Raw genomic sequence first — 24,780 nt, forward strand, 5'->3', positions numbered from 1 at the left:
CTCTTCTAAGTTAATGAAGAATTTATGTCCATAGCATTTAAAGTTTTGGAGTTTATACATTAACTATTTAAAATTTATTATTTAGAACTACAACACTTCAAATTTATTATTTATACAAGTTAGGATATAGGGTATGGTTGTAGTAGGTTGGATGGTCAGTGTCGAGTCGAGTCCAATTTTGCTAGAAGTGCATAAAGGAAGCTGACTGCTTATGTACCGTAGTATTTCGATGACATGACGCATCTTGATTGGTCTCCGAATAATTTGATGATCGCACGTAATAATTTCTTTTCCTCTTCAAGGTTGAAGTCAAAATCTGATTCCCTAACGAGATTTCATTGATAGTCTTCTAAGCGAGATATAGTCCTCTTCAACGCCATTTAGCAAGGCAAGAACTTGTCCTGACCTATCTTGACTTCCTCTTTGTGATAGAGGGTCTAGTCAAGGCAGTTAAGAAGAGTTAATAGTTTTTTTTTGTCTTTATTACAAGGGTTATTAGGCAATCCCCCCCCTTTTGGGAAACCCCCCCCCCCCCCTAAAAGTTTTAAAATATTATGGTCTTTAGATAATTGGCCTTAGCATAATTAAACATATTGTGTATAAGTGTTATTGTTAGGAAGCGATGAACCAAATACAAAAAGAAATAGTTAAGACAATCAAAAAATTGCTCCGGGTGCGCTACCCCCGGGGAACCCCTGTAGAGGTGTTGTCCCTTGACCCCACGTCCTGACCAAGCAGGTCGAACGCAGCCAGGGCCGCTACCCTTTTAGACTCCCGACATATCTGTGAAGTGTACAACAATCAAGGATATGAACAAATAGGGGGTCGAGCCAAATTCTAAACTTTTACTTATAAGTTTGTCCCCCTTGAAAATTAAGGTTAGTTCCACCCCTTGGCACAATCTAAAATATAATATATTACATAATATGTACATCATGACAGAACTGTGGCGATGAGATGGTATAAGACAATTGATAGGTCCTCCCTTTGAGTTAAAGATATGGGATGATAAGTTAACATAAGGGTTATAGAGACCATTGAAGATGGCTAACTCGATTCTCTCCTAGAGTTGCATTTTATGAAGGCAACAATATGTTGGTATATGAAGGTTGTAGATAGGGGTGTCAATATTGGACCCGACCTGAACCCGAAGCGGGTCGGGTTTGGGTTCAAAAAACCGACCCGTTTGCAAAAACGGGACGGGTTCAGTTTGACCCGACGGGTTGCCCGGTCAACCCGAAACCCGTTTAATTTAAAAAATTTGGATTTCGCCCGCTGCCCTGCTCGCCCGCGCTATCCGCTGCCCTCGCCCACGCTGCCCGCGCCCCGCGCTGCTGCCTCGCATCCGTTGCCTGCTACCCACTGCCCCGCGTGCCCCGTTACCCGTTGCCCTCGTCCGAGCAAGCCCTCGCGTCCGCCCCCTAACCAGCCGTCTGCCCGCAGTCGTTCCGGCGCCGGCAGAACCCAAATCCGGGTCGGGTCGGGTCAACTCGGCAACCGTCGGGTCGGGTTCGAATTTTCGACCCGTTTGTCTACCCGGGTCAGGTTAGGGTCGACCCGTTTAAATCCGGGTCAGTTTCATGTTCAACCCGAATCCGACCCGTGACCCGAAATTGACACCCCTAGTTGTAGAGATAATTCATAGTAATCGAGAAAGCCCCTACCATGAAAGGGGGAATCAAATGACTCAAGCTATTAAGGACAATTAGGTATGGACCTAACAACCCTAATTATACATGAGATGTCTTTAAAAAATTAATATAAAAACACATTAAAAATTCCTTTAATAGGATAAAATTATAATTCATAAGTTAATATCATCACTTACTCAACTTTCTTTTTAATTAATAAAAGTGAATTTAAATAAATTTATATTTTACAATTCTGAGTTTATGATTTATGTAAATTAGTTTTGGGCCTTGGATTAGGGCAACCTAACCTTGGGGTAGGTATGAGTACCCACGTGCAGTACGGACCCAATTTTGTGACTACTGACATATTCTGCATTCATTTGACTATTAAGGTGGGTTTCCTTTTTGTGAGGTTCCAAATAAATTGTGAAAAGTTCTACCATGTTTCGGAGAAATTATTCTATGCAGATATTGAATGATTCGGAGATCAATTAAAACGCATCACATCACCCGATATATAGTTGTATCTAGCACCGAAACCTAGCAGAAAAGTGACGCAGCGCATTTTGGTTGGTCTCCGGACGTCGTCCGGTGTACGCACAGAATAATTTTTCATTTCAAAGAGGATTAGTGGTGATGCGAGTTTAGCACGTGCGCATTGTATGTGCGGATGTATGTTTATATGAAAAAAAGTTGATTATAAATATTTTTAATATTTTAATTAATCTTTTAAAAATAAATGACGACTTTAGTCATATTTTGGGGTAACTAACATATAAAATTTAAATAATTTTGATATATTGTTCTACACATCTTCAAAAGATTCACTTGATTCGCACGAATATTGATGCAATATTTGAATTGAAAAAAATTTAAATTAACTTCACTACAATCCGAACTCTAATTTCAACAAGTTTATAATCGAACTAAACGTCTTGATGAGATGAATTTTTCAACGCCAGAAGTCATCTGATGTTACTCCGAATAAGCCCAAATCAATTTGAAAGCTTCATAATTAAACGATCAAACAATCTTTAAAAGATAGACCATTCATGTTTCGTTTGGGACAACTTTCTTACTGTTTTATAAAGCAGCTTTTTAATACAAAAAATTTTTATACTAAAAAAATTACTTTAGAAAATAACATCATAACATCATAACATTTCAAATTGCATCATAACCATCTTTTTGCCAATATGTTGTCAACTCATTAGGAGAAAGAGAGAGAGTTTTCAGAATCCCTGAGAAGCTATTCTGTCTAGCCATGTAAAGCTTAGGAAGGCTTCTTCCCTTATTCAAATGCTTGCTGCTCCCATATTCTTCATCTTTCCTTCTGTTCTGCATTTCCATATGATCCACAAACTGAGCTGAGCCTTCCTCTTCTGCTCTCTCTATGTCTGTTTCCTTGGCTGAATTAGGACCTTTCTTCTTGTAGATAAAATAGATTACTAGCTGAGCTGAACCCAAAACAAATCCAATAGTATTTGGGATCTGCTTATATATAAGATTTCAATCATATAATTTCATGTTAGGGCATCTCATTTTCCACTCCAAAATACAGTAACAGTTCAAAATGCAGCAACTCATCTCCAGCCGAAAAAAAAAAGAACCATTTGTGAACAGTGCGATACCAATATTGGTGAAGCACTGTTCGCGTCGAGAGAATGGCGCGGGTTTTCGCTTTTGAGCGAAGCAGCTTGCGGACAATAAGCGTTGGTTTAGCATTCGGCTGGAGATGATTAATATAAAAATTAAGTACTTTTTTTTGTGACAAGAAAGCATTGTTCTTAGGCCAGTGAAAACCTCGGTCGACCTAGCATGTAACTCACACCAATTTACACGGGCCAACAATTAAGGCTTTCACTGCTTGCCAAGGGATTCGAACCAGGGACCTAGGCTTTGCCCAGCCGGCCCTTCACCACCCGGACAAGCAGCGGTGGGTAAAAAACAAAATGGAGTACTAACCAGTATAAAAATGTCTCTGACAAGCACAGAGTAGATGCTCCAAATCCCTGCATTGAGGAAGAGAAAGAAGGAAAGGGAGAAAGGCATGTATTCTACACTCTTTGTCTTCATCACCATTTTCTGTTATCAAATAATATATTTTAATTATATTATACTATTTATTTTTATTTTTTTAATAATAATAATAAAAAAAATATCTCAAATGAAGCCTTACTTACCATTGCATATAATGGTGATGCATACATTCCTATTGTTAGTGCTGCACACAAAGATCCCATCACCAAAAGCCTCAAGCTTCCATGGAGAGCTAAATGAGTCACCAAAATCACCACTCCAATGACTCCAACATTTAATAATCCAACCATTTTTGCCATATAAATCTGCAATTATATTTTAAATTATCATTTTATTATTTAGAGATTAGGACATATATTAGAAGAACCAATTTGATTGAGTTTAATTTTAATTTTAATTTTTTTTTTGCTTGTTTAAGTTAACGGCTACGAAAAAAAATATCAAAATCTTCAATGGATTATTTATGTGATGTCATTTAGGTTTCGTCTGATGCAGCTTTTTTACTGCTTTCTAAAGCAGATTTTTAATGCTAGAAAGTAAAATAATAAATAAGTTGTTTCAAACAAAGGCTTTTGTTTGGAACAGCTTTTTCACTGATTCTTAAAGCAGCTTTTTAGTATCAAAATTTAATTTTTGTACTAAAAAACTGCTTTAAGAAACCGTAAAAAAGATTGCTCAAACTATCTAGTGTGTCTAATTTAAGATTTATTTGTGCTAGTTTTTTACCGTTTTACTTTTTAGAGCACAATTATATTTTTTTTGTTTGAATCTTGCATTTTTGCTGTTTTTACAATAATTTTTAAAAAAGTTATTTTTTCCTGCAATAGCTTCACAGCTAGGGCTTCGTTTGGGACGACTTTTTCATTACTTTTTAAAAAAGACTTTTAGTATAAAAATTAAATTTTTGTACTAAAATTATGCTATAAGAAGCAATAAAAAAGTAATCCCAAACGAAGCCTAAATTAAGGTTTCATTTGGGACGGTTTTTTTTTACTAAAACACTGCTTTACGAAGCAGTAAGAAAGCCGTCCCAAATGAAACCTAGAGAGAGAAAATTTCTAGAGAGAGAAAGTTTTTAGAGAGAGAAAGAGACGAACTCTGGTGTCCTTGGAAGTATAGATGAGATAGAGAATCACATAAATGGCCTGAAGAACAGTGCCTGCTCCATTGACTGTAACAACAAGAAGACCATTCGTCTTCAACAGCCCGTAGTAAGTCCACAGTGATGTGCTCATCAGCGTTGTAACGTACGGTTGCCATTTGAAGCTCTCTGTCGATTTCTTCTTCACCACCCTCCGAAAAGTCCCACTGCCCTCTCAAAAAATCCAAATCAGTTCATTAAATTATAAAAATTACTGTAAAACGATTTATTTTACTAATTAATCTATTTCCTTTGTCATTTTTAAAATAATTATAATTAATTAATCATAGTTTACACGAATTTCAAAAGCAAATTCAGTGATCAGAAAACCTACCTTATCCAAATTTGGATTACCATATCCATAATAGATAGAATCCATTACTTCGGAGTGATTTTCAAATAATTAAGTATTAAGAAATTTACTAAAGAAGTAATTAATAACTCAATTAATCTTAATTACAAATCGGATTAAGTCTGTAAAAACTCACATGGGCGATGCAAAAACCAGAATCGATATCACGTTTCCTGTAATTTCCAAATTATATAATCAACACTAAAAGAAGAAGAACAAGAAGAAGAACAAATAATCAGAGATTAACGCAGTAATTACCCACTAATCCAACTATGAAGCTCAAATCCGCCATTAATGGATGCCAGAAGAGAGAGAGAGAGAGAGGAGAGGAGAGAGATTGCGTTTTTGAGAGACAGATGTAGTGGAGAAGAAGGGTTAGGCGGTTAGGGGAGATTTAAGAGAACAGAAGAACAATGTCGCTTTCCGGTGTGGTGTCTCTCTGGCAGCGTGAAATGTAAAACGGTCCTAAACAGCTTTGGACACGTGGATGTCGGCAGAAAGGTAGCGATGGCTTAGTGGTAATATGGAGCTTATTATTTAAAAGTGGAAGCTAATATGTTGATAGGTTGGGTTTGAGTTTGGTAAAATCTGATTCTGATTAATCACTTTCTTTGATAAATAAATTTTTACAATCACATATGTTTTCAGATGACTATCACAGTCAAATTTTATTTTTTTCTTCTAATATACTTATGTATTATAAAAAAAATTTCTTGATCGGGGACGAATCTCAAAGCAAATTTAAGTTGGAAACTTCAAAAATTAAATCAGAGACCATCTGAACTCCGATTTCAGCAAACTTACAGTTGAACTGAAAATCTCGAAAATACAAACCCAACGACACCAAATTTTACTCAATCCAAACCCAAATGAGTCCAAATATAAGACCCGAAGCACATTTGGAGGTTCAAACCATAATTTGGATTATCAAACAGTTTCCAAATGTGGCATGCTTATAATCAAATTGAGCGGCTCGACAAGACAAATCCAACAAGCCCAGAATCGTCAAATTCTGATATCATTAAGACATTCAATTGTCTAATAAACAATTCATGATCAAGGGATTCAATATTGGCCGTCCATTCAAACCACTCCCAATTTATCCTGGATCTTCCTCCTATTTATGGGTCATGCCACTCTATGAAAAATATAGATAGACCCCTCATTTCTCATAGATAGGGACCCCAAAAGAGGAGAAATTATTGTGTTCCGACACCGGACAACGTCCGGAGCCCAATGAAAATGCACCACATCACCCCATACTCGGTACTGAGCTCTGTATTTGCTCGGTTCCCCATAGTACCGAGCTCAGTACTGCTCGGTACTCTAAAGTACCGAACGATAACATGTGTCTGGTGTTCGAACCCAATAATCTCTCCCAAAAGAAGGGGAAGGAGGCCCAAGCAATAAGAGATGGAAGAGACTCCTTATCGACCATCGTCAGACTTTCACCCGGCAGCCAACCGACGCTAGAGTTCTGCCCGATCGCAAACTGAAGCCATAATTAAACAAGAAAAAATGAAGAGAATGAAGAGACTCCTCCTCGACCACTGCCGAATTTTCATCTGGTAGCCGACCGACACTGGAGTTCTGCCCGACAACCTACCGACGCTGGAGTTATGCCCGACCACCAACTGATGTCGGAGTTTTGTCCGTTCGTTAACTTTTGTTGAACTTTTACACGACACCGAAGTTTTGCCCGTCGCTGGACTTCTTTATGTCATCAAACTTCTACCCGACTTCGGACTTCCATTCGTCACTGGATTTCTACCCGACTCTAGACTTCTACTCGTCGCCAGACTTTTGCTCGTCGCCGAACTTCTGTTTATCGTTGGACTTCTTCCTGTCATCGAAATTTCAGTGGACTTCTACTCGACATTGAACTTCCGCCCATCGTCGGATTTCTACTCGACGCCGGACTTCCGCCTAACGCCGGACTTCCGCACGTTACCAGACTTCCACTTGACGCCGGACGCCAGACATCTACCTGATGACGGACTTTTGTCTGTCTCTAGACTCATACCTAACGTTGAACTTCTACACGACTAGCAATTGACGTAGGACTTCTACTCGACTGCCAATTGATGTCGGTTTTTCTGTGCGGCCACCAACTAACACCGTACTTTTGCATGGCCTCCAACTAATGCCGTACTTTTGCATGACTTCCATCTCCCGCCGAATAAGGTCCTTTCGACATTTGTCACCAGCCGATTACAATCGGTTGCGGTCCTTCTGGCGTCCATTTACAGACAACGGTCCTTCCGACCTCCATCGCCCCGACCTCCATCGCCCGCACGCCTACTACGGCCCTTCTTACATATGTTGTCAGACAATGGTCTTTCTGACCTCCGTCGCCCACCGACTATGGTCCTTCTGATCAAATGAACAAGTCAATAGTGATTCTTTGTATTTCCACCATGTAATGTACTCCATATGATGTACATCAAGCCAAGGCCTTCCCCCCAAGGAAGGGCCTCAATTGTAATCGACTACAAATAATAGTGGATTCATTCAAATTGGGTTAGGCCCCGTGGTTTTTTTTTCCTTTCAGGGTTTTCCATATAAAAATCTTGTTGTCTCTTATTAATATCGCTCCCTCTCTTTTATATGTATGCATGCTGGATCTTCATACAACGCTAAGACATTAAACTTTCTCTACCGCCGTGAATATTCCATGACACAACAATATTTATTATTCTTTGTGATTCCCCCTTTAGAGAAATCATTCTTTTAACTTACTATGTAGTTTTTAGTTCAACTAGAAATATTTTGATAATGAGTTGTTCTTATTTGAATAGATATGTTGAGTATGCAATGTATCACTTTGAATTAAATATAAGATTTATTGTATACTTAGTATTATAAAATAGATGATATGAGGTTTATGAGGTGGAGCATTAATTAACACTATAATAATTCTAGAAGTTTTGAAATTCATGAATTTTTTTTTAAGCGGAGGAGAGACCCGATGATGTAAGTGAGCTTATCCGACTCGAATTAAACTCACTAGCAAGCTTGCGAGTTGAGCTTATCAAGCCGCAAGCTTGATTTAGAGCTAAAACTAGAACTTTGTGTTATATGTGCTTACGCTCGAGCTTGTTTCGGCTTGGCTTGTAGGCTTGCTAGCATACTCGATTGGAAACCTTTCACCTAATTTTTTGTTCTTCTCCTTGATTAATCATGTCGTTACAAAGGATGAAGATAATTGCTTCTCTTTGTATTTTTTTTCTCCTATTGATACCTTTTGCAGTGAATTCTAGCAGCTAGATATGTCCAAGTTTTTTACGATGAATTCTAGTTGCTACTTCTTTCTCATTGCTAGACTCGTTGATGCTTTCTAGATCGAATACTAACTGCGACTTCCTCGCCCTGAATTGATTCATCAATGCCTTCTCTAATTAGGGCTGTTAATAAATGACCCGACCCGCTAGCCTAACCCAAAAAATCGAGGTTATGGTTGAAACGGGTTATATTCGGGTTGGATTTTTTGACCTGACCCCGTTTATTAAATAAGTCATGTTCGAGTTGGCCTGCCAATACGCTTTTAACCAGTTTAATATATTTTTATCTTAAATTTGTTACTTCTAAGTATAATATCTTTATTTTTTTAATCAAATATCATGAACTTTATAATTAATAAGTTACAATTTTTTTAAAACCAAAACGGTATAACGTGCCTAGTTCAGGTCATTCGGGTTGCTAGAAGGACAGGTTCGGATTGGTCTTTTTGACCTGTTTATTAAACGGGTGGTGTTCAAGTTGACTAGTTTTAGGTGATCAATTTTGTGTCGAACCTGAACTCGACTCGTCAACCTGTTTTGACACCCCTATCTCAAATAATCTTGAGCACTCGAGCACATGAGTCAAGATTAAACTTGGGAATATATGGACGAGCCGAGCTCGGCTTAAGTTCAAGCCCAACATTAAGTAGACGTCTTGCTCGAGTCAACCTTGACTCAAACTCGACTCAACTCATTATATCCCTAATTTTTTTTGCTAGTTCAATTATACGCATTCTTCATTCAACTTTCACAAATCTATTTAGAGCTGTTTTTAATCTAATTCGAGTATGCCCACATATTGATTTTTCAAATCAAACTAGTTACACTCCAATTCAAGATCAATGTATCTCTCATACTTTGATTAGAACTTGGTTCATGAACCCAATAACTTTGAGAATAAACTCATTTAAATATCAAAGAAAATAGTACAACATTAATTTTTTTTTGGGACATTTAGGCCATTTAAGGCAAACTCACACACACAACGCATACACATGGACTCGAACCTTGGACCTCTTAATTGGAAGCCTAAGCTCTCAACCAATAGGCCAAAGAAAATAGTACAACATTAATTTAATCAACAATTGTTCTCTAATGTTTTCTTACTGCTTCTTAAAGTAACTTCTTATTAAAAAAAATTAAATTTTTGTACTAAAAAGTTGTTTTAAGAAGCAACAAGAAAGTCGTCCAAACGAAGACTAAGGTCTTGCCTGGAACGGCTTTTTTATTGCTTCTTGAAGCAGCTTTTTAGTACAAAATTTTTAATTTTTATACTAAAAAAATGCTTCAAGAAGCAATAAAAAACAAACCCAAATGAAATCTAAGACGATTGAACTGACCAAACTGATTTCCACCATATTTTTTAGTCCACATGACATCAAAGAACAATAAAGATTGATTGAGGCCTAACATGGAAAGATTCTTAGGAAACGTGGATGCCTTTGGCTTTTCTATCCACTATTCCTAAAATGGAGATTCTTTTCAAGTGATTGTGACAATTGCCGACCCCTCAGAGTTAGGTTTCAAAAGTATGATTTTTTTTTTTTTTTAATATTTGCATCTCACCAAAAGTTAGTGAGCTAAAGCTTCGTTTGGGACGACTTTTTTACTGCTTCTAAAAATAATTTTTTACTGCAAAAATTTAAAAATTAAAAAAAAAATTACACTAAAAAGCTGCTTTTAGAAGCAGTAAGAAAGTCATCCCAAACAAAACTTAAGAAAGTAGAGTCCATTTCCATTGAATAGGAATAGTTTGTATGGATTGTGGAAGTTGTAGGGTAAGATTCATGGAAGATCTTATTGTTTGCTTGATGACTTGATTAGTCGGTAAGTGTAGTTTTAGGCTTCATTTGTAACAATTTTCTTACTGCTTTGCTTTTTAGATCGCAATCACAATATCTATTTTGCTACCACTTTTTATTGATCTTTTTAGAAAATTTTGTATTAGGAAAGCAGCTTTCTGTAAAAGCTTAAAAAAATAACTTTTTATACAACAACTCTGCAACTATCTTTATAAAAAACAACAGTTATCTCAAACAGACTGTTAGTTAGGTATTCATATAAGAGGCTTTATTGAGCTACTATAGGCTTCGGTTTGGATGATTTTTTACTGCTTCTTTAAGTAGCTTTATAGTACAAAAATTTAAATTTTAATACTAAAAAATTGTTTTAAAAAGCAGTAAGAAAGCCATCCCAAACAAAATCATAATCTACTTTATTTGATGAAGCCATTATATTATTAAAGCTAAATCTAACAAACTTTTTTACTGCTTTGTTAAGATACTATAGATAAATTTTTTTTCATAAAATTATTATAGAATTTTTTTTAGTTTAATAATTTTGAATGCGACAAAAAAAATAGTTGTCAAATAAAAATTGTGATTACAGGCTGAAAAATAAAACATTAAGAAATCTGTCACAAAAGAAGCCATAGTAGAACATAAGTTAAGGCCAAACACGTCAGTGACTTAGGCTCACATCTTTAAAGTTATTTTAAAAAGTAACTTCTTAGCACAAAAGTTTCTTAAAAACTAAGGGTTTCAAAAACTAACACGAACTGAAAACTCGACTTGAACCCGACACGAAAATTTTGGGTTCGGGTCAACCTGAACCCAAAACGGATCAGGTTCGGGTCCATATTTTCAACCCGTTTCAAATTCCGGATCGGGCTCGGGTTGACCCGAAAACCAAATTTTGACCTGGAATCCAGCCAACAAGCGAACTCCTGCCGTTGCTTTCATTAAAAATGTTGTAACTTCCAATCCAATTGGAAGGGAATGTCGTCAAATGAGATGTCGAATGGCTACGAAGAAGCTCACGAAAGGGAGAAACCTTTACAGCAAGCGAACTCCCACCGTTGCTTCCAATCAAAATGTTGTAACTTCCAATCCAACTAGAAGGGAATGTTGTCCAAGGAGCAAAGTCGAACGACTACGAAGAAGTGCACGAAAGGGAGAAACTTTCACAACGTGCGAACTCCTATCGTTGCTTCCGATCAAAATGTTGTAACTTTTGATTTCGATTGGAAGGGAATGTTGTCCATGAAGCGAACTATGCAGGTCGGGTTCATGTTGACTCGAATCCGAAGCGGGTCGGGTTCGGATTCGAAAAACTGACCCGGGTCAATTTCGAGTTGGACCCGAACGCAACTGTAACCCGATTTTAACAATCCTATTAAAAATAATAAAAAAATAATAGTCAAATAAAAATTATAGTGCTAATCTAAAAAACAAAATAATAACAAGCATTGCATATCAGAATATTTACGACGGTAGAAAATAGCTTAACGTCTTAGTCTTATATGAAGATCAAGCACATACATCAATAAAATAGGAGGTATTTTGGCTTTTTAAAACGATGTTTTAACAAATTATAAAAATTGCAGTGGAAACAAATTTCAAATTTTAAAGTTTAAAGGTTTTCACTGTATATATTTTATTACTTAAGTTTTTTTTTTTTTTTTTGACAGATAAGGGATTCGAGCCCGGATAAGATAGGAGAAATTTCTTTCCTTCGACCACTCGGCCACCGACCTGATCTCCTACTTAATTTTTACAAAACTTTTCTTCATTAATTTAATTGCTGGATAATAACAAAAGACAAATTTCCACACAGTCAGTTATTGTCGTAACGCATGGAAGCAAAGCCTTGACTCGTGGATGATGCTTATCCGGTTCCAAGACTAGCCAAGTGGCGCCACCTGTCACCCTGCCGCCTGTTTATTTTGCCACGCGGTGCACGTGTACAACTGGCACATTTTAATTGTTCAGTTTGTTTAAAAATGAGCTAAATTTGAATAGAAACTTTTATATTTTTTAGTAAGGTATTTAAATGTGAATAATATGCAACTCATCGCATATAAATATTAAGGTAAGAAAATGTGATTAGATGTGATATGTCGTCACAAAAATTATCTTGATTGAGCCCGTATCTCGAGCCTAATTTAAGTTGGAAACTTACGAAGATAAATACCTTAATAGTTGAACTGAACGTCACGAAAATACAAACACATACACCATATTCGACTCAATCCGAGTCCAAATGGGTCTAAATCAAAGACTCGAAGCACATTTGGAAAGTTCAAACTATAAATTGGATGACCAAAAGATTTCCAAAAGTGTCATGCTTATAGTCGAATTGAGCACCTCGACGAGACGAATCCAACGAGCTCAAGATTGCCAAATTATGATATCATTAAAGATGTTCAAATGCCCAGTAAATGGTCCACGATTAAGGAGATTAACATCGGCTGTCCATTCAAATTACTCCCAACTTACCCTTAATTTATCTTCTATTTATTGATCATGTCACTATCAAATTTATGTGTGATATTTAGCCCAAATAAATCAAACTCACACATACACCACAGACGCAATACTTGAATCCAAAATCTCTTAATTGATAGTCAAAGTTCCTAACCAATAAACTAAAATGAGCTACGTAATACTCATTATGTTAAATAACATAAAAATAACATCACATTTATTATAATCCTATTGTGGACTACTATAGAGAGGTCTGTAAAGGTGAAATTATTTACGACGATGAAATTTTGATTAAGGACAAAGGGGTGCATGAAGTTCCCTATGTAGAAGTAGATGACAAGAGCATTGCTTAGATGAGACTACAAAAAGTTGTATATTGCGGATCGCACCACCCTTATTGATGAGATCCCATCCTGACTTCCTCTTCTCTTCTTTGTTCGTGGAAGCTCCTTCCCAGAGAACGATTGGGATGAAGTTATTTCCTAACGAAATCCCATCACCACTTTCTCTTCTTCGATAAGATTCATTATACAATGGAAAAAATTATTTTGTGCAGAGACCGGACGCAGAAATTAGAATGTACCACATCAGCGGTACCGAGCAAAGGGCTGACATGACATATTCTGATTTGTCTCCGGACGACGTTCGGCGTCTACACAAAGTAATTTTGTAATCCTCTTTTTACAAGGTATGAAAAGCAAAAATTACTATTTGGAACTTTTAGTGGCTCTTTCTTTTCTTGTTGTAGTGATGTTAACATTCTTTACTTTATGATGAATTTAGTTTATGCCATGCTACCTTGTCTCTTTCTCCGTCCGATCTCTGTTCCCGCCTCGCACTAGCGAGCTAATCGGGCCGGGTCGTGCCAAATTTTTCCATCATTGTAGTTTTCATTAATTTTATTAATGAAGTATTATATTATATAAATAATGAAATTTAAATTGTAATTTGTAAATATATTTTGGTTATTGTCTATGTAAATCCTCTTTGATGTACGGCGATTACTCACTGTAGCTAGTTCGGGTTCCTCTTCTGCTCGATCGTTTGACTGGTTTGGCAATGGTGACAAGGTTAATTCTCCGCTCCAGATGGATCCTCAATAGCCGCCTACCCTCGATTTCCACAGAGCCGCTACCAGTGCGAGCTCCGGGGCCGACGCCGGCGCTTCCGCCAGTGGAAATTGCTACTCTACATCCCTTCTTTAAGAGGAACAGTTCCATCGGCCCCAACGTCTCTCAAGTCAGTGTGCAGTTCCTCTTCCATGTCCAATGCTCTTCTATGAAATTGTCCTGAATGCTGGGCATCCTTTCAATTCCTTAATTCACTATTTTTGTGTTTTAGTTGGGGATTTCGTGCCATGCTTGGAACCAGCGCTACTTCTCGACAAGCCAGGCGTTGGTTGACTCTCCTGCCCTGGTGGAGGTGCCGCTCGCGCAGACCGGAGAGGGCATTGCAGAGTGCGAGCTCCTCAAGTGGTTTGTGGAAGAGGTGAGGTTGTTGATTTCTTTCGTGGAACATAAAATTGAGGTTTCTGGATTTGAGCTCTGCTATCAAGAACGTGGCTGATGCTGCCTAATCTATATTTGGATTATAAAACAATGGCAGGGGGATCATGTAGAGGAATTTCAGCCCCTCTGTGAAGTACAAAGTGATAAGGCAACTATAGAAATCACAAGCCGGTTCGAAGGAAAGGTCCAACAGATTCTCTGTGTTCCTGGTGATATTGTTAAGGTAATTGGTGTATATATGCAGTTTAATCTTATATCACGAAAATTTGTTTTGCTAAGGAAGAAAATCGGGTATGGGAAAGTCCTTGATTTTCGATTCTTGAATTCACTTACAGCATGAAGTATATACATATAGAAAATAGGGTATGGGATGATGATTGATTGTTCTATTATTTCATCTTGGACATGTAATTTACAGTGACAAACATCTCAGGTTGGTGAAACTTTGTTGAAGATTCTCATTAATGAAATGGAGAGCACATCTGAGGATGATGATAGTGAAGCATCATCTGATTTGCAGCTGAGTGAATTAGAACCCGAAACATCATTAAATAATCAGCAAAATTTGGTGGCTGTTCTTGCTACACCTTTTGTCAGGCACCTCGCAAAGCAATATGATATAAATATAAATGATATTAAGGGATCAGGTAAAGATGGAAGAGTTTTGAAGGAAGATGTCTTGAACTATACTAATAGCAAAGGAATAGGCAAGGAATTGCCATTCAAATCACATGAGTGTGCTGTGAATGTAGATCCATTTCAAGAAAGGAAAACAGAATTTACGGCTTCTACACAGCAATGGAGTTATGAGGACAAGGTCCTTCCTCTCAGGTAACTAAATGCTGAATTTAGGGAATGTCTGGTAGTTTTTTAGAAATTATCATCCAAATTGATGCAAGATAAGCAATGATATTAGTTAATGTCTACACTAGATGATAGACTTCTTATGTAGGACAATAAAAATAACAGAAAGCCTTGGTGTAATAAAGGATGGTTTTCCTAAATCCAAGCAAGGTATAGTTCCCTCAAAAATCATATTGAAGGTTATTAAAGGTTTGTCTATGGGGAATAAAGCCTAATATCCTGTGATTTCTGCAACAAACCATTTATATCCTTGAGGAAGGTATATGATTACTACTTAACTTTATATAGGCATAAGCTTCAACTCTATGAATATTATCTAACAAAGAAAATATTTTTTTTCAACCTAACCAAAGCGGTATCATCTTGATTTGATCTGGAATTTTTGAATCTTCCCTGCATTATGTTATATTATAGATTATACAATGACATAGACCTCATCAATACCAGCTTCAAATTTAAAGGACAACCTCAATATGAAACATGGGGATTTGCATTATCGTTGTTGATAATTTTTTTTTGCTACTTTTACTGGATGATATTGCTTATTGATGCGGGATGGGTTAGCCTGGCTACTCAGGCTAACCACATGCTGGTGCGGGACGGGTTAGCCTGGCTACTCAGGCTAACCACGCTTGGGTGGCTTGCAGCACTACCAACTGAATCTGACATTTACCTTTTCTGTTTAGCATTTCAGTTTTTACTTTTTGGACACTTTTCCCTTTTATGCTTACTGCTTTTTAGTTTGCCTTAGTATATGTTTCCTCTAGGCAGAGGAATACACAGCTTATACTCTTTTGAATATTACAAACCCCTACCAGGTTACTGTTTCATTGAATCTCCCTTCGGTTCTTCTTCTTCTTGCTAGCCGCTGCATCAACTTTGGTATCAGAGCTAGTCGCCGGCGACGATGGCGGAAGGAAGCAGCCGGCCCAGGTCCGACGGAGATCGGAGCTTGGAGGCGTTATGGGAAACGCAAAAACAGACATCCAAGCAATTGGAAGATCTTATCAATAAGAGGCTGGGCAAATATATAGTTGTAAAGGAGAAAGATAGAAGCAGAATAGAATATACTCCTTGGTTTTTACCAATTTACCGAGCTTATAGAGTTTCCCTTCTATCGTTGTTTTGCTTGTCTCATTCCTCTGCAGATTACCTACATCAGTTTGATTCTATGATTCATGCATGTTACTTTGTCGTAGTTGGGGCAACTTTAACATTGTATGTGTTTAGGGTCTCTGATATTATACATTTTTTGTTGATTTAGAAATTTGAAGCTTAACATGTTGCCATCTTCTTTGGAGACAGTTATAGACATATTTTTTAGTTTCTTTTTCCTGATATCATCAAAATAAGCATTGGTTATTGTTTTAGTGATTAGTATTTTTTATTCTGCATTATTTGCTTTTATATATATCCACTGCATAGTAAGAAGTAAGTACTAAGAAAGATTCATCTTGAGACTGAGTTAATGGTTCGTTAGAATATACATCGATTATTTGTTTAGCATTTAATGTTTTTTTAGTGCTTCATACTTTATCCTGAAATTCAGTAAATAGAGCACAAGATTAATCTAGATGCTATGTTTATGATTTGGAACTAATAGTAATGCAAACAATTGGTTTTATTGTTGCTCAAAGATTCATTAGAGCAAATTTTTTGAAACTGGATGGAATGATTCAAATCTGAAAGTTAGTTAATTGATAATGTAAATCATGCACGTCGAAACAAGCAATTTGGTGATCTGAGAAGTATTCCTACTTCGGTTTAGTTGATGCCTAAGTGATGATTGCTATAGATAATGGGTTGTGTCGTTAGTGTTTATGTTAGTTTGGTTAACTTGTAAGGTTAACCTGTAAGGTTTGATTTACTTTCTTAATTCATTTTAGGAGTTCTGCTGCCATTGGCTTAGATTCTCTATGGATGTTTGATTCACTGTTGGTTTTATTACTGTACTACCTATGGTTCTTCCGGTTGCTAATTCACCGTTGCTAGAGCTGTGGTTTACTGTCGGCTCGCTGTTGTTTGTTGCTTATTTGGTTCTTGTTTAGTTCTATTTGGTCTTCTCTCAGCCAAGGAGTCGTTGATTTCATGTTATGAGTTGTGATCTTTGATTTCACTACAATGGTTCTTCACTTGCCTCCATTAACTGCTTTACTGTTGCTGTTTGCAGTTGATGCATATTTGAGATTTTATATTGTTGATAGAGATGCCACTAGGAAACGGTTTTTGCTGCTGTTTCGACGTGCAAGCTTCATTTCCTTCTATGGTCATGAATTACAGCTACTATATTGTTGCATAAACACGAAATTAAGCTAATTTTCTTCTTTTTATATGCGACTTTTTTATTGCAGTAGAGGAATTCAGGTCTGTTAAAATCGAGATTTGCAGTTTTTAGCTAAATTTAGATTTTGAAAATGTTGCCGATTTTTGGGCTTTTATAATTTTAATGAAGGATTGTGAGGCATGTTAAGTTTAGTCAATTGCTTATTGAAACATCAAAATTCTCTCAAGTGGATGAATCTTAATTGACTAAAGTGATGGATGAATCTTAATTCTTCGAGTGTGTTTCAACTGTTGATTAAAAGCTTATGGGAGAATTTCTTTTTTTCTACCTGCGCGAGGCCATGATCATATATATTTTTTACTTCTGTTCTTACTTTTTTAATCTACACAACTTATGATTGGTTCGTGTTTGTAATTGAGATTTGGTGATTGCCTTAGTGCAATTTGACTAATTCTTGTATGATTTTTGTTGATCTCAAATTTCTTACAAAATTATTTTTTGGAGTCTTTAAATTATCGCATGTAGCAAAATTATGTGCTCTCTTTTTGCCTAAATTAAAGCTGTTAGGCAGTGAATTTGATAATATGCGCACTTGTGCATCCCATCTTAAATTTGCATTAAAATTTTCTAGATCCTACTATTTCTGGGATCAATATCACCCTTTAGAAAGGGTGGAGAAAAGCTAGGCACGCATAGAGGATAGTCACACCTTTGGGCTGAGTGTTGAATCTAAACCTACCATTCCTTTTCGTTGAAGAAGAAGATACTCGAAATGCAGAGGGTGAAGATCAGATTGACAGAGGATGGTAACGCCAGTTAAAAACATGAAAAAGTGGGAATCATTTCTTTATCCTTTAATTTTCTTATCATAAGATCATTTCTAACTAAATGTCTTATTGTGACTTGGAAGCAAGATAGAGTTATCTGCTATGGAGTTTACATTTATTTACCAATTATTATATAGTTTCTTAGGACTTTCAAATTTCAAATATGTATTAATATTAATTTAGGGTTAATTTTCTTTTAAATTGTAGTTTCATATCCACCTCAAAGGATAAATATTTTGCATTTCTCCAGATGTTATGTTATTACTCCTTCCTATTTGCTTGATAAAACAATATGTTCTGCCCTTATAAATAGGATAATAGATCATATAACAGGCTATATTTCTATTACAGGGGATTCCAGAGATCAATGGTCAAATCAATGACCGTGGCTGCAAAAGTTCCACATTTCTATTTCATGGAAGAAGTGAAGTGCAATGCGCTTGTCGAACTCAAAGCAACTTTGCAAAAAGAAAACACCGACCAAGATGTTAAACACACATTTCTACCATTTCTTATAAAGTCTCTTTCTATGGCATTGAACAAATATCCTCTGATGAACAGTTCATTTAGTGAGGAATCAAATGAAATTATTCTTAAAGGTAATCTTTATTTTTTTTAATTATTTTTATTTTTGATGGATATATTTCTTGTTTATGTTTGCCATTGTTTTATGAAAAAATGCTTGCTACTTGATCATCCTGACGCTACATGAATGCTATCTTATGAGGTTATTAGAAGTTTCCTGCAATTTGGCTGTTCAATGGAAGAATAATCGTTAGATGATGTTCCATCGTTTTCATTATAATTATTATTTTTTCTTGTGAAATATATTCATGTCCATAACTCGGCAGTGGATGTTTTGCCCTGTAGTTTTTACCTTTTCTATAACAGTAGTGGGGCATTTGGTTAAGTGAAAAATCATAGCTAGTATTACTGAGGAATCTTTACTTCTCTATATTATACTAGTCTTCACGGTATCCACTAACTCTGACACTGCAGCTGCAAATAACTAACAGAGCAATATCTACCATCAATTCTTAACAAACCAAATGCATCCCAAAGATGAAGGGCAGCCCTTTGTAATTTAAGACAACAACTAGTGAAATTATTCTTTTTGGACTATGCTCTAGTTTTTCACATTTTTAGGTTTTCACATAAATTATCAGTGTTGTAGTCATCTAATATGATAGAAGACAATAATTGTGATCTGCACCATAGAATTTGTCTAGTCTGAAATAGCTAGAATGAAAAAGATGTCCTTTAAAACTGATGTGTTTTGACTTGCTTTAGAAGACTAGCTAATCTTGAATCAAGAGCAAATAGTAATATATGATAGCTAGGAGGATTCATAATTAATTTCAGAATAGTTGGGTTTAGCTGCTTTTGTAGATAATGACTACGCTCTAAACTGGTTTTTTCTTCTTATTCCATACCAACCGTAACTCAGCAACAATCGAATAGCCATCTTCACCGGTATTCCAGTATTTTTCTCATTTTATGGGCGATTTAAGAATGAAGTAAGGACCTAATTATTTACAAAGATGCTTATGTTTGCTCATGCTATGCTATAATATAGTTGTACATAATTTAATGCCAACACTCTCTTTTCTTTTAATAATTTGGAGTGATACTTACGGTTATAAACTTTTTACTCCTGCTAGGATGCCACAACATCGGGGTTGCCATGGCTACTCCATATGGTTTAGTTGTGCCAAACATAAAGAAGGTTCAATCACAATCCATAATGGAGGTTAGCTTCAAACCCTAACAATTTTTTTCTATGAATTAATTTGTTGTTATCTTTCCTTGATAGTTAAACTTGGCTAAAAGCCCCATCTATTCAGCTTGTCGTCTATCTTTACAAGTTAGCTAGCAAAAATATGTTAATATTGCCCTTATGCAGATATTTAGGATACTCTAATGGCTAAAAAAATAGCTTAGAGAGTGCCAAGCTTCTCTTTCACTTTGGACCAGTTTGTTTCATTCAGAAGTGAGTTTAAATGGTTATTTAACAAAAAATATATATGACTCAGTTTCCGTCTTTGAAACTTACTATAAAAAAAGTAAGAAGTTGTGTGAGTGTGTACACACAGTTGTACAATTTTTTTTGTCCATATAGCATCACATTGCTGTATATTTGAGCGATGCGGCACGGTAGGTTGCAACGCTATGGCGCTGCATGGTGAGTTCAAAGACAGAGTGGAACACCGCGACAATCTAGACCATGGGCGGAACCACATGCAAGTTAGGGGGGGCAATTACCCCCCCTAAAAAAAAAATTTATAGGAAAGTAAAAAAAAAATTTTTTGCCCCTCCTAAAAAATCACTTTTGGTCAGGCTGAGAAATTTTTCAGACCTCAGCACCACAGTCCTTTGAGTCAGGCTGAGAAATTTTTCTTCCCTCTTTCTCTTGTTTCACTTGAAGGGTTGCGTCTTTTGGTGTATTGTAAAATGTCTCTTTATCTGTTATGAGTGTAGAACATATAGAAAAGTAAAGAGAGACAAGGAGAGTGTGAGAAGAGAAATTTTATAATTTCCTCAAATTTTCATAGTGAATTTTTTTGTGTGGTGTGGCTCTGTTGTTTTTTCGGGTTTTTTCACATTAAAACTTAGTATACTTTTTATTGCCTTCTTTTTCTTTTTTTTTTTTCATTGTGTGGCTTTTTTCCCAACAGGTCGCAGTTATATTCCAGTTTAAGTTCCCTTTCTTTCTCCTCTTGATCTGCTAATCCGAGTAATCATTCCTAGCTGGATTGAGAATATAACTCTTCCAACAACTTTTAAGTTGTTGTAGACCTTTTTGCGAGGCTTTATTTGAGGAAAATCCTCTGGTTTTTGATAATCTGGCTCAATAACATTTCATTAAATCATTTAAGTAAGTTTTTCCTATTCTTAAGCAGAAAATTCCTATAAACATGGACGGTAATATTCCATTTTGCTGCTGTTCTTTTTAGTATGACACGCCTAGTTATATTCTACATCAACCATAATATCGTGGAAGCTTATAGGTTATCTTAGTACAATTTTACCTTTAATTATTAGGTTACAAAAGAACTGGCAAGGCTCCAACAACTGGCAATATGCAACAAGCTAAGCACTGCTGATATTACTGGTGGAACAATAACCCTTAGCAACATTGGATCTATAGGTGGAAAGTTTGGCTCCCCAATTCTCAATTTACCTGAAGCTGCCATTATTGCAATTGGGAAGATTCAGAAACTTCCCAGATTCTCTGATGATGACATGGTATACCCAGCTTATGTTACCAATGTAAGTTCTGCCTCATAATATTTCTTGAAACTTTTTCTATGAACTCAGACATCATTTGGGACGGTTTTTTTACTGTTTCTTGAAGCAGCTTTCTAGTATAAAAATTTTAATTTTTATACTAAAAAACTGCTTCAAGAAGCGGTAAAAAAGCCGTCCCAAACGAAGCCTCGGCTTATGTTTTATACAAGGAGAAATGCATATGTGGTTTGTTATCAGGTTACAATTGGAGCTGATCATAGAATTGTTGATGGTGCCACTGTAGCTAGATTTTGCAATGAATGGAAGCTTCTGATAGAAAAACCAGAGCTGCTCTTATTGCACATGAGATGATCTTAAGGTGGTAAGCACACAAATTCCTGCCTTTGGCTATTAATAAAGCTCATCATACATTGCATGAGAAAATGAAAGGTTCATGAATGTATGGTTGAAGTTGAACAGATGTAGATTTAGGTTTCGTTTGGAACGATTTTTTTATTACTTCTTAAAACATTTTTTTAGCACAAAAATTAAACATTTTGTACTAAAAAACTACTTTAAGAAGTAGTAAGAAAGCGGTCCCAAACAAAGCCTTTACCTGTGACTTCCTTTTTTTTTTGTCATTTTCTGTTTATGAAATTCTACCTTCCTATTTGATCTTATGATCAGTGGTTCTTTTAGGTAGTCAATCCTTCAAATATTCATATGAATTTGTTTAGAATGTCCTGATTAATGGAGAATGTTTGGAAAAAAATGGAGTCAGCACATCTGGATTTAAATTTGATGAAGATTATTTGTTAAGTTGTCGAGTCTATTTTACGCCCTATGAAGAAAATATGCTGTGCAAATTTAAGATCTGTTTGGGATGGCATTAGTGTTTTATAAAGTTTGTTAAAAAGTCGTTATGGAGAAAACAATTTCGCTACTATAATTGCAGAAAATAACTTTACACCACATAAATTTTTGAAAAGTTATGAGTAAGCAGCAATAAAATAGTAGCCAAATGAATTTGTTGTTGTTGTATGAAAAGCAAAGTAGCCAGAAAAACTGATGTGAAACATTCAAGAATTGCACATGAAATTCATTAAGAATCACAAAGTTTACCAAAGTAAGATTAGGCTTTTCGTAAATTAAGATTCAAGCAATTTCCATTGATGAAATGTTATGATAAGCAGTTTCAAGCTAGTGTTTAGGCACAATTAATGATGAATCTCCAAAAGTTCACAACAAAGTAAATGCGGAAAATTAATAAAATCTCACGGCTAATGTTTAGAAATTTCACAATGAGTACCTTGCTCACTCACACTCAATTCGGGTTAGCGGGAGAAGGCCTTTAGCAAACTCAACGATGCCACGAGGATGGTGGCCACACCAACGGCTTTTAGCCACGGAGAGGTTGACGGTGACGAGGAGGGCGTGAATGCTTGGCTCTCGAGACTCCAAGTGTACTTTGAAAGTTGTCGGTCGTAGATGCTTGCAAGGATCGGGACGACTCTCTCCAAGTACTCTTCCACGGTGGTTCGTCTTCAAATCCTACGTCGAAGCACGGCGATCGCAAGATGTTAATACTTCCGTCGACGTTGAAGACTAATCCCCACTCAAACTCCGGATCCGCCATTCAACATTGAAGTGGATGTTGAAGAGTGTCTTCGCCTTCTCTTGACTCCAATTGTTATGAGCATCCAACTTCACCCCAAGGAGGATGGGAGAGAGGATCGGCCAAGGTGGGGAAAGGGTGAGGGGTGGCGGGTTAGGGGAAGAGGAGTTGGGTTTAGATGAGGGGAGAGGGAGAGATCTACTCAAATCTGAAATTAGTTCAGATTTTGAGTAAATTTGGAGGGAGGTTACTTAGAATTCGAATTTCAAACCTCATATGATCAATGACATAAATGGGAATTTAATGGGCATTAACCCTATGCTATAGCCGGCGGTTAATGGAGGGAGGTAGGGGATTAATGCTCAATCCTGAAATTAATTTCAGGATTTAATAAATTTGGAGGGGAATTTTATTTGAAATCAATTGAAATTTCAAATATGAGAGAGCATTGAATGTGGCATTTAAGGTGAAGCCCATCATGGGGCCGGCGGCAAGGGGAGAGGGGGAGAGGGAAATTAGTGGAGAGCTAGGTTTCCAATTGGAGGTGATGATGTGGCGATGGAATAAAGATTTCAATTTAGTTTAAGTTGAAATTAAATTTGTCATGAAAAACTTTCCAAATTTGGAATTCCAAATTATGAAAGATTTTGAAATTTGAAAATTCAAATTTCAAATTTGAAACTTAGGATGGGTGGGTGGGATGACGGGTGGAGAGAGGGGTTGCCGGCAAGGAGGTCGGCCGGGAATGTGAGGTGGTAGGCGGCGAGCTCCAAGGAGGGGGCGGTGGCAAATTACGGGTTTGGCCGGTTGGATCTCAATGGGAAGGGGAAGAAGATGAACGAAGCACAACGAGAAGATGATAACTTAACCACGAGTCGCGGACTCTTCCAACGACTGGTGGGCCTTGCGATTTGCTCACCTTGAGCTCTCTCTCTCTCTCTCTCTCTCTCTCTCTCTCTCTCTTCAAGTTCTCATGCAAAACAAGAATAAGAAGAAACAAAGAAACAAACTAGATTTTCTTTCAAATATTCATTAACCATAATACAACATGAAATGACCTATATATAGGTCCCAACACAAAAGAAAATACAATGACTCTATTGCCCTCGGTGCTACACCCATGACTCAGCTTATACTAAAGGTACAATAGGAAATAAAAGAAAAATGCATAAAAGAAATACATAAATAACTAGAAATATAAACTCTGAATCGCGGCCGTCGATCTGCACTGTCTACGGCGATACACATGTCTGAACCTCTGGTCGATGTCCACATCATTCTCCCCAGATGGGAGAAAGCTCGACCCCGTCGAGTAGAAATCTCTGGAGCTCTCGTACATCTCTAGGAGATCTGGATCCAACCTCTGCAGCTCCTCTCGATCTATCCACGTGTCCTCTGTCGCCGGCTTCCCTCTCCAGTGCACCAAGTACCTTTGGCGACCACCTTCCTTCGTGGAAATGATTTCATCGTCAAGTATAGCTTCGACCTTCTCCGCAGTGGGTAAATGGGGCAATTTGGGGAGTGGAGGTAGGTTGGGGATCTCACTGGGTGGGTTCTCACAAGGCTTATCATGAAGTGGATTATCAGGGTTAAACTCGGGTCCCTCGAAAGCTACTAAATCTTCAACATTAAACGTAGGATTCATATTAAAGCCTTCAGGAAGGTCTAACACATAAGCATTACTGTTTACTTTCGAGATTATCTTAAAGGGGCCCGCACTTCTAGCATGTAACTTTTTAACGGC

At 36.8% G+C, this 24,780-nt stretch overlaps 2 protein-coding genes across 4 annotated transcripts; one reads left to right on the forward strand and one right to left on the reverse strand.

Annotated features, from left to right (window-relative positions):
* Positions 1-2,626: 2,626 nt before the first annotated feature.
* Positions 2,627-5,530, reverse strand: LOC110108988 (bidirectional sugar transporter SWEET16-like). Of its 3 annotated transcripts, none has more exons than XM_028691969.1 (6): positions 5,423-5,530; positions 5,301-5,337; positions 4,808-4,979; positions 3,815-3,976; positions 3,597-3,716; positions 2,627-3,122 (listed from the first exon to the last, which is right to left on the reverse strand). In XM_028691969.1, exons 1-6 carry the CDS (start codon positions 5,454-5,456, stop codon positions 2,796-2,798), a joined length of 852 nt encoding a protein of 283 aa, XP_028547802.1. In that variant the 5' UTR covers positions 5,457-5,530; the 3' UTR covers positions 2,627-2,795. The 3 variants fall into 3 exon arrangements, with proteins under 3 accessions (XP_028547802.1, XP_020695524.1, XP_028547803.1); XM_020839865.2 differs by having other exon boundaries at positions 4,769-4,979; XM_028691970.1 differs by having other exon boundaries at positions 2,980-3,360; positions 4,769-4,979.
* An 8,162-nt stretch (positions 5,531-13,692) lies between these two features.
* Positions 13,693-21,955, forward strand: LOC110109030 (lipoamide acyltransferase component of branched-chain alpha-keto acid dehydrogenase complex, mitochondrial). Its single transcript, XM_020839926.2, has 8 exons — positions 13,693-13,949; positions 14,052-14,198; positions 14,316-14,441; positions 14,652-15,049; positions 18,545-18,792; positions 19,855-19,943; positions 21,236-21,463; positions 21,680-21,955. The coding sequence occupies exons 1-8, from the start codon at positions 13,770-13,772 to the stop codon at positions 21,791-21,793; spliced, it is 1,530 nt and encodes a 509-aa protein (XP_020695585.1). The 5' UTR covers positions 13,693-13,769; the 3' UTR covers positions 21,794-21,955.
* The last annotated feature ends 2,825 nt before the right edge of the window (positions 21,956-24,780 follow it).

This window comes from Dendrobium catenatum, unplaced genomic scaffold (assembly GCF_001605985.2).
Source record: "Dendrobium catenatum unplaced genomic scaffold, ASM160598v2 original_scaffold_96786, whole genome shotgun sequence".
Lineage (NCBI taxonomy): Eukaryota > Viridiplantae > Streptophyta > Magnoliopsida > Asparagales > Orchidaceae > Dendrobium > Dendrobium catenatum.